The following is a 10,974-nucleotide window of genomic DNA, read 5'->3' on the forward strand; positions in this document are numbered from 1 at the left end:
ACTCTTTGTTGCACATGGATTATGCACCAAAATCTTCATATGGATCAATGTTTGAAGACTTCATGTAGTAGTTGTTACTATGTAGTAGTTGTTAGTATTCCCATATTATCATGCATTATTTAATAACAACGCTGTGAGCCTTTCTGGCTGGGTCTGGGTCGAACTGCACATTTTGCACTATGCTTTTTCTTGTTACAACACACTTTGCTGAGATTCTCTTTAACTTGATGGTGCCACATCTCACTAGCCAACTTCTAAGCCATCTATCTTTTTACTTGCCCCTCTGCATCCCCTCTCTACCCACTCAGGCTCACACAAACTAATGTACATACAGAAATGACTGTTTGGAAAGCAAGCACCTACCGTGAAGTGACCCAGAACTTTGTACTGTTCCATGGATAATTGTAGGAAACCAACAAATAGTTTTCATGCTCAAGACATATGTGAGTAATTGGTCAAAGTTAAGTGGCATCCATCCTACTCCGCATAGCTAGACTGTTCATGCAACCCTCAACCCTTGGATTCCTCTGCAGTGTTCTGTTTACACAGGCGAAATTCTAAGCACATGGCTATATCTTAGGCATCTTCATGATCGGATTCCAAATGGTCAAAAGACAAGGAGCAGGATAGAGTTCATATAAAACATGCAATTGCTGGTTAATCAGCGAAAAGGTAAAATGGCATCTTGTCATCAGGGTGGAAGAGTGTGTTCACAGCCATGGTGTCAGATACACCTAAGTGGGTCCCCAGTTTTTTTAACAACCTGCTGCATAACTTGGGTAAGTTTCTTAATCTTTTTTAGCTTCTGTTTCCCAAATGACAAAAATGGGAAGAAGAATAATACTGGCTGTCTCATGGACAGAATTGTTGTGACAATTAAAAGAAATAAAAGCATTATCCTAGATATTCAAAAGTGTTAGATAATTGTTGTTTTAGGTACTATTTGAATACGCTACCAGCCAAACCATCAGAAGGCCTAATGGTTCTTCCTCTATAACATAACCTAAAGGAGACACTTCTTCCCTCTTCTGCAACCTGTTCCCTAGGTTACCTAGTTTCCCGAATGCCATTCACTTCACATATCAGAATGTCTGAGGCTCTTTGAGCACTTCTCTCTACATCTGTGCAGCAGTTCATTCAGATCATTTACCTCACTCAGGTCCTGACATGCACATCACCAGCTCAGAGAGGCTTGCCCCAACCAAAGTAAGCTTTTGTTTTGTATATCCTCCAGTGGCTAGAACAGTGCTAAATAAATATTTTCCTTCAAAATATTCCTGTACTACATTGCGTAATGTCATGTAAGTTTAAAACAAATTGCTGAGTAATTGCCACTCTCACGTGTTTTTCTTTCATCATCAAAAAGCAAACTACTTTTTATCATTTCCCTCTTTTCGTTTTTTCTTTCTTTATTTTATTTCATTCCCCGCCCCATCATCATTTATCTCTTTATACCCTCTTCCACTTCCAATCCTACCCTCCCTTCCTCATTCTTGATCATTTTCTTCATAAGGGAGACTAGTATATTTCAAGACAGAGGTCATTGGAAGTACATGAAAGAAGTTCTCATTTTAATTATTTAAATTTTTTATCATATTCAAAGAAGATCTCAATTTATAGCTAAAGTTTCTCTGGCATCTCTCTAACACATCCTAAGTTTCTTCCTTTTATTCAATAAAGAGCAAGTAGACAAAGAGACCACAGTCTTAGGTGGGCAACACTATTGTATTAATTAGAATAGGCTTTGCTATGGGTTAAAAAGAAACACACACACACACTCAATGTCTCAGTGTCTGAACTGAACAAAAATATATTTCTTATTCACAGTTCATATCTTAATGGGCTGGTGTTCAGAATGGAAGCAATTCTGTGCCACCATTCATCAAGGACCAAGGCTCTACCATCGTATAGTTGCATCACCTAGAACTTGCAGCCTTCTTCATCAACTCAGAGGAAGAGAACTGAGAGAACTGTTTATTGTCAATTAACTTATTTCACCCAGAAGTTACCAGAAATTTCCAGCGAGGTGAGATGGAAGGTACTGGTGGGAGATGAGAAGGCACAGGAAGGGTGACTCCATTGGCAGTAGCACCAGGTGATGCAAGCACTCAGGGGTAGGGGCGGCTTCTGAAAGGCAACCCCTTGGTGAGCGGGGTACAGGCCACTTCCTGGTCTCTGGCTTACAGGCCTTTTCTTCCTTAGGCTCTACCAGCCCTTCCAATGCGTTGGGATGCAACCCGCTGCGTTAAATCTTTCTCTGCTTAAAATTTTTGGAGTGGTTTCTGGTTTCCTTTCTAGACTTTGAGTTACTGAAGGCTTCTGATTCAGGCAAATGCTTTTGTTTCCTACTGACCATGATTACTGCATGCATCTGAAAGTCTGCAAATCCTCTTATCAGTCAATCTGCTTTCATTCTGGGTAACGCGTGGCTGCTTGGCTACAATTGTATTGCCAGTCTTAGTAGAACAGTCCTTCACTAGGAGTCATAATTGGAGCATTTACAAAAATAATTTTTCCTTCAAGAAATTCTCTGAAATAATTATTCCTGAGAGTATTTTAGATCCTATGTTTTCTGAAACAGTTCTAATTGTGCATGTGCTGCATGCTAGTCCTCTCATTGCTCCTGACATGACTAAATCCTGTGTCCTGCCCCTTGCAAAGTTATTAGTTCTCCTATCACACAGGTGGTGTGGACATTTATTGTCTTTGAAGTCCATCATTTATTCCTACTTATTCGGGAGGAGCCTCTCAATTTGGCTCCAGGAGACCTGGCCTTTTCTGCCTCGGGCTTTTAGATGAGTTCAGTGGTGCTCTTGATCAAAAAGGGTTCCAAGTAGGGCCGGTTTCATGCTTCCCACCTCACACTTTAACCTGGACCCAGACTGACAAAGAAGCCTGAATACAGTGTCATCTTGATGACAACAGCCTAAGAGGCTGTCCACTGGTTCTTGCTATTGCCTACCTGCTGGCTGTGGGCCATGTTTTAGGCCTGTCCCCCCAGCTTTTCCTTCCATTTTTATGAGCTCTACCGTATTCACCTGGTAATTTGCTTCTCTGTTTAAGTTGAATAGTATTACATTCTTTCAACTTAATGAACCATATAAACAGAAGGAGTTATATATTTTTTTCTTTTTAATTATGGTAAAATATTCATAGCATAACATTTATCATCTTCACTATTTCAAGTGTACAATCCAGTCCTGGAAAGTGCATTCATATTGATGTGCAACCAAGATCTAAAACTCTTTTCATCTTGAAAAACTGAAACTCTACACCCATTAAACAATAACTCACGTTTTCTCCCTGACCTCAGCCACTGGCAACCACCAACCATTCCACTTCCCAGCTCTGTACATTTGACTATTCGAGGTGCCTCTTATGGGTGGAATCATACAGTATGTGTCCTTTTGTGACTAGCTTATTTCACTTAGCATTATGTCCTCAAGGTTTTTTTCATGTTGTAGTATGTGTCAGAATTTCTCTCTTTTTAAGACTTAATAATATTCCATTGTATGTGTAGACCACATTTTGTTTATCTAGTCACCCATCAATGGACACTTGGGTTTCCCCTACTTTTTGGTTATTATGAATAATGCTGTTATAAACATGAATATACAAACATTTTTGAGACCATGCTTTCAATTATTTTATATATATATATTATATATACACATAGTAATTCTGTTTTTAATTTTTTGAGTAACATAAATACTGTTTTCCATAGCGACTGCACCATTTTACATCCCATCAATAATGCACAAGGGTTCCAATTTCTCCACATTCTCACCAGTATTAGCAAATAAGTTGTTATTTCCTACATTTTTTATAGTTGCCATCTCACACCCTTTTTCTAAATACGTGTTGCACCAAGGACAGTCTCTTGTATTCAGAAATGAGTTATGCAGGATAAAATGAGCAATTAAATACTAACTTAAGTCTCTTGGGGAAGAGTTGGCTGGCTTTCTCGCTGGGGCTCCTGGGCCCAGTCTGTTGTTGTTTTTCACACTTCCCACTTCTCCTCAGATTCCTTCCATTACTAATTCTTTAAAATTATGAAGAGAATGAAATAGTACACTTTTAACTACACTTGCTTGCACATTTGCTTCTTCCCATGATGAGTCCCTAACCATTTTAGAAAGGGCTTAACACATGCCATGTTAACAATTTCAAAATGAAAGTTTGAGGAAAAGTTAAAAAGAAAAAAGTTAAGCCTGGCTGGCGTGGCTCAGTGGTTGAACATTGACCTATGAACCAGGAGGTTACAGTACGATTCAGGGTCAGGGCACATGCCCGGGGTTCAAGCTTGATCCCCACCCAGTGTAGGGCATGCAGGAGGTAGCTGATCAGAGTTCGATTCAGGGTCAGGGCACATGCCCAGTTTTCAAGCTTGATCCCCACCAGTGTGGGGCATGCAGGAGGTAGCTGATCAATGATTCTCTCTCATTATTTATGTTTCTATCTCTCTCTCAGTACGATTCAGGGTCAGGGCACATGCCCGGGGTTCAAGCTTGATCCCCACCCAGTGTAGGGCATGCAGGAGGTAGCTGATCAATGATTGTCTCTCATCCTTAATGTTTCTGTCTTTCCCTCTCCCTTCCTCTCTGAAATGAATAAAAAATACATATTTTTTTAAAGTTAAGAAGGAAACTGGAAACACCTACTAGGATCATGCAAACAGGATGACTAAGGCCCTTCTCTTCTTAAGGAAGCATTTAGGATCTCTCAAAAGCACTAGTATTGCTGGTTCTGACTTGAGATAACCTGAATAAAGAAAGGTTGGAACCAGTGCTTGGCACTCACCTTTCAAACTCTTCACAGCCAAGACTCAGACGCCTAAATGTCTCCCAGGGAAGAGCTGCATCTCTGACAGCCTCACTCTCTGCCGGCACATTTCGTAGGTTTGCAACATTTTTGGATTTCTTTAGCTGTGCCTGAACCAGAAGGTCTGAAAAGCTTGGCTAAGTGTGAGCGAAGGAGCCAGGCAACCCTTAGATTCTCAGCCAGCCCGTTCCCAGCCAGATGACTTTGAACAAGGTCCTTCAGCTCGCTGAGCTCCAGTTTCCTCATCTGTGGAACAGGAGTAATACTTCCTGCATGCAGACCTACTGTGATGATTAACTGACACTGACTTAACAGGCTCGTTACAAATGAATAATTCATTTTATTTATTCTGTACAGGAATAAGAATGGTTGGTGGTCATTATCTGAAAATAAAAGCAAGAGTGTGCCTAGTCTTTGATTGGGCTGTAGCTGTCCTTGAATTTTTTTTTTTTTTTTGAGAGCTCTCAACAACTATACTGGATGTCTCATGTTTTTCAAAGGGTTGAGAGCTTTTGGTTATTTTTTTCCAAGCCGCATATTTATTCAAGAAACATCTCTAATTTTTTTCTTTTTTTAGAAAACATCCGTTTCCACTTTTGTATAGCCTACAATAGATTTCTGTTATATTCTACTTTTCCTGTTAGCATAGTGCTTGCATATGTGTGCTGATAGGCTACATGCACACAAACACACACATATTCTATTCCCTTAACTATTACAATGAAAATTAGAAAATGCCTTGCATGTATAGAACTTTTACCAAATATTTCCAAAAATGTACTTTGATATTTTATTTTTTATTGATTTCAGAGAGCTAGAGAGGGAGAGAGATAGAAATATCAATGATGAGAGATAATCATTGATTGGCTGCCTCCTGCACACCCCACATGGGATCAAGCCCACAACCTGGGCATATGCCCTGACCAGGAATCAAATAATTACCTCTTGGATCACAGGTGGATGCTCAACCACTGAGCCAAGCTGGCCGGGCTACTTTTATATTTTTGACCTTCACAGAAACCTAATGCAGTGGCAGGAGAAGCAGGTAATATTCCCCTGGTTTCACAGATGAGGTTTTGGGAAGGGTGTGACTTGTCTGAGACCTCAGAGCCAGTAGAGCTATATCCAAATCCAGTATTATCTTCTCCATATCTTATTGCCTCCCCACAGGGCCATGCTGTGAAGGGCTGCTGGTGAAATGAATGGAAAGGAAAGCAGAAATGGAAGGCTTGAAAGCTTTTTTGGAATTTGGAGGGACTAGTATTAGCAAACAACTGAAATGTCAGGCTGAGAGTCCAATAAGAATTCAGTGCATGGGGGGCATTTGAATTGCTTCAGAATTTATGGATATATTCTTTAAAAAAAGAAAAATGTGCATGTTCCAGATCTCCACTTTCTCAAGTGTGTTGTTCTTCTGTCACAAATACTAGATTCGTCTTCTTCTTTATAGACCAGATTTACAGCTTAAATGTATTTTCTGAATACTTCTTCTGGTGCACACTTTTTATTTTTTAAAAATTGATTATTTATACCCCATATATTTAATTTCTATACTACTGACATTTAGAAAGGATGAGGAAGTTTATGTATCTGGCATTGTGGTTAAGAATAAATAAATAAATGAATACAGAAAATGTGTCTGGATCTATTTCCATGTGTCATACTTATTTATTTTTCAGGCCTTAAAACCTCTACAACTGGCCTAAATTGCAATAGCCATATTCTAAGACAATTGGCTTATATTTAAACAGAAAAATATGTTCATAATTGGCCCCCCACCAGAGAATGTCATATGAAAACACCACTCTTCACATTCCAACCCTGTGTGTACATATATAACACACATACAATTATGATCATAAAAATTAGAGTACTACTACTTACATAAGTGAGAAGTAGAAAACTTAAATTTTCAACAAAATGGAAATGATTGAAGAAATTACAGATCAAACCTGATGGATTATGGAGCAACTGCTAAACTGATCATTATGAAGAATTTGTAGCAATATACTAAAAATACAGGGGTATTTTTTGCCTTATTAAAGAAAGAAAACACAAAATTATATCTATCTTCTGTTTATAACCATGAAAACATGACAATTGCACATGGGCAGACTTAAAAAGATCACAGAAAATTTAAAGGGCTTGTTTCTTCCCCCTTGTGAATCAGTTAATAGTATTTATAGAATCAAAAGCAAAAACTCCTTTGGCATGCACTACATTAAGTTCAGTTGAAAAACTATAGGTTATTCTGCCCTAATTAAAACGGGTGCCATAGACATGGAATGAGAGCAGAGAGCTGCACATTAGCACTGACTTTGTACCACAGAGAGAAAGTTGAGAACGATAAGTAGGAGATACCCCAACTCCTATGGGCCAAGGGCTATCCCTTATGTCATCTCAAAACAATAAAAGCACGCTCTACATTCCATGTATCTGGAAGGGCATCAGGACCCCAGACATCGTATCTTTAAATCACTGGATCCCAAAGGGAAACTGAAATTGCCTGAGAAGGGAAAATACCACACAGTGGGAAAAAGAACCATTTTTGTAAGTCTTTATTTTTTAGTTGCTCCTCCCATAGTAATGCACTGAAAGGCATAACAGTTTATATTGTACAAAGCATTTGAAGAAAGTACCTCAACTTGCCGATTATTTCAAAATGAGATTACAAACAAAAAGAAAACAAATCTGGTTCCTCGATAAAGGGCAAAATAACTGAATACAGTCTGTTATTTACGTCTCTCTTTTAACATAAGGTCTGGAACACTTCATTTTACAAATAGGATTAACATGAACATAACATCGCACAAGCTTGCAGACAACCAGCATAAAATATGGGTACAGTTTTTAATCAGAAGAATCATGCTTCCATGAAAGAAATTATAATCGTTTATACAATTGAATCGATTTCAGTATTACAAAAACTAAGTTGCATCTATTCGCATTTAGCTCATTAAGAAAGGAAAACAAAACAACAACAACAACAAAAGGAATGTTAAGAAAAGCCGAACACCGTTTGGCACCACCCCCATACACAGGTCTAGTCACCTTGGTCCTTGGAAATTCGGAAAGGGGCGTGCCTCAGACTTCAGAAAGTAGTGGCTGACTGGAACAGTGCTATTTTAATCAACAAACAATAGTTTGCCAACAAATAAATACAGGATACACGCAACACACACAAAAATTAAACATTAAAAAAAAACAAGTGACATGATTGTCTAAAATAAAAGATGTTATTACAAGGATTTGGCAAACATGTATTAGTGTAGTGGTACAGTGATACTGGTGATGGACAGGTTACTTAACCTTGTTTTGAGCATTGAACATCCATAGTTTACAATATACACATACCCTTTCTCCCTATTTTAAACAATGTACGTAAGAAGGCAAAAAGTTAATGGGAAACAAGTACTTCCTGTTATCAGTTTCTCTATTAATCGAGTGTGCATTTCATCCAACTACTTCCATCTTCAAAGGGTTAAATTGCAGAAAACTTTAACAAAGAAAAAAAAATTAAATCTGTAATTAAAAGCAACTGTTCCCAATCATGTGTCAGGTGATCTTGGACAAAAAAAAAAAAAAGAATTCAGTTTCTATGGAGTGTTCGTTCCTATCAATGCTGCCATCTCAACTGCCCCTCCCACCCCCACTCCCTCTCTGGGGCAGGGTGGACTGGAAGATGCCTTTTCCCCAGCAAGGTTTTCATGTTCATTGAATCGCTCTCAGTCGCATCGATCCTCCAGAAGTCAGCAGCTGCCTTTGCTGTGCAAAACAAAATATCGAGAATAAATAGTTTCCTTTTTTCTTTCTTTCTTTTGCTTTCTTTCTTTTATTACTCATTCAGTTTAAGGTCACCGGACTTTAAATGAGTGACCCTTTGGGTTTCTAAGGCATTCTGCTCAGCAGTCTTTTAAATAGTCCTATAGGAAAGAGCCGTGCTACTGCTGGACTTGGTCCCACTCTGTCAACCTTGGGAATGTCATACGTGGCTTATGGACTGGATGGCGCTGGATTCCGCGGCAGCCCTTGCCATACTGTGCCACACGTTGGGAGAACTGTGGGATGTCGAATGGAGGGACTCCTTCTCAGACAATGACAACATCATAGCATATGCCTGGGGTAAGAAAAAGAAGGAGAGTCTCAGTAAATGGCATTTGAAATACATCACTTTTAATTTGCAGAACAGTATTGGTGAATGTCAGAGAGAGAAGGGCTGAGTAGGAGCTGCCCCATGGGAGGGTTTGAAAAAGCGTGGAACATTTTTGTGTGCTTGTATTTTAATGACATGGAATTACTGCTGGCCTTCAGTGCCTAGGGACCAAAACAGTGATATGATCTACAGAACAAAACATTAATTACCCTATCTAACATTTCAGTAGTGCCTCCATTAAGAAACAGGAGTCATCCCCCTCCAACCATAAATCAATCATGCATCCACTGTCCCTGCACACATTCAACTCACCAAAAATAGCATCGTGTGCTTATGATGGAAACTGCAAATATGAATAAGACATAGTCATATTTGACAGCACTGTGGTCTAGTAGAAGAGACAGTCCATGGACTCCTGCATTTTATAACTGAGAGCACTGAAGGTGAAGGACTTGCCCAAGGTCACTTGACCAGTTAGTGAAGAGGCATAATTTAAATTTACTTCTGCCTAACTTTTAATTCAGTGTTCTTTTTCCAGTTCCCTTCCATACTTGAAATAGTCAATGTTGACACCCGAAGACTTTGAAAGCTGAGGTAGATCAATCAGGTCTATCAAACAGTAAAATAAGACACAAGACCCAACAGCATTCTGACCCATGTGTGCTCCAGTGCCTGCCGTGCAGTAGGTGCTTGGAAGTGCTCTGTGCGGAAGTGCCCTTTCTTCCCTGTTATCATGTCAAATTCTAAATAACTGTTCAGCGAATCCGCCACTTGCTGCCAAGTAAAATATTCAAATGAAATGTTTGGTCTTGACTTGGGAGTGAACTTTTCACTGTTGATTTGCTATTGTTGGTCTCATCCATTGCTAAACTTGCTTGTCAAAATGCTGCTGAAGTGGAATCATTAAAGTCCTGCCAAAGACATTCCACTGTCTGTAAACAAAGACAAAATGCCTCTGTTGTGAAGCAGAATTTCATCTCTGGGAGTCATGCTGAGACATGTGGCTGGTCTGTGGTTTCTTCCTAATCATGGCATTCAGTTAGAAAATCTGCCCTTGCAGGCTGCGTTTGATTTGCTGGGTCATCGCTCTAAATGTACACATTTGACTCTTATGTATGCAAGTTGCCTTCTGGACCTCTACAGAATCTCAGCAGATATCTAACAAATATGTCCTAAGCCTCTACTCTATTCCAGGCACTGTGTTAGGTCTCAGGGAACCAAGGATAAACAATACCGAGTCCCTCTCCTTTGTATAGTTTAAAGTATGGGTGACATGAGCATGGAAATGAAACTATCTATTCTAATTATGTACCCAGCGTTAGAGAGCAAAGATAAAAACTATTATGAAATGGCTTTTAAAGAAACCTACTCTGATATTTGGAAGGCTGAGTACAGAGACAATTTTGGAATCCTGAGTTTTAATCCTGGCTTCTCAACTCAACTAGTTGTGTGACCTTTGGCAAGTTGCTTAACCTTTCAAGGTCACTTTCCACATATAAAATGGGAATAATAAGAAAAACCTGTGGGGGAATCACAAGCACTAACTTCGATAAAGTGCCTCGCTCCGTGTACCTAACATAAATAGTACTTAGAATCATGAAATTCATTTTGGTAGGATAAGGTTTTTCAGAGAGGATTCCAGATAGCATGTAGCCACTGTTGTATTAGTCAACTATCTGGGACTCGATCACTATGAAAATCACAGAGTAAATAGCGGGATGTTTTGAGTAAAGCATCTGCCTTTTTGGTAATCAAAGGAAATAAACATTTTCATGCACACGGATCAGTTTCCAGCCCATAACTGAAAGTTAATAACAGTCGAAAAAAATGAATAAAGAGACTCATGAAAGACAGACAGTTTGCAGAAAGGCCTGACTATTTTCAAACCAATACATATGACATTATCAAGTAACAATAAAAATATGAGCTAGGATTGCAAAATGCTATTATTTCTGGTGATGGCAATTGTTAGCTCAGCTGGGCAGTCACTTTATGTCAAA

The 10,974-nt window shown here is 39.1% G+C and overlaps 1 protein-coding gene across 10 annotated transcripts in view; it reads right to left on the bottom strand.

Moving 5' to 3' along the window:
- Nucleotides 1-1,482: 1,482 nt before the first annotated feature.
- MECOM (MDS1 and EVI1 complex locus) overlaps nucleotides 1,483-10,974 on the bottom strand; it is a 576,798-nt gene continuing 567,306 nt past the window's right edge. For 8 of the 10 annotated variants that reach the window (XM_015564149.1, XM_015564143.1, XM_015564141.1 and 5 more), the window contains one exon: nucleotides 7,367-8,938. In XM_015564149.1, the coding sequence (XP_015419635.1) occupies nucleotides 8,804-8,938 (135 nt within the window). In that variant the 3' untranslated portion in view covers nucleotides 7,367-8,803. Of the gene's footprint in view, nucleotides 1,493-7,366; nucleotides 8,939-10,974 lie in introns of those variants that run through there. The other 2 variants (XM_015564146.1, XM_015564145.1) reach the window with 2 other exon arrangements.

This window comes from Myotis davidii, unplaced genomic scaffold, assembly GCF_000327345.1.
Source record: "Myotis davidii unplaced genomic scaffold, ASM32734v1 scaffold115, whole genome shotgun sequence".
Taxonomy (NCBI): Eukaryota; Metazoa; Chordata; class Mammalia; order Chiroptera; family Vespertilionidae; genus Myotis; species Myotis davidii.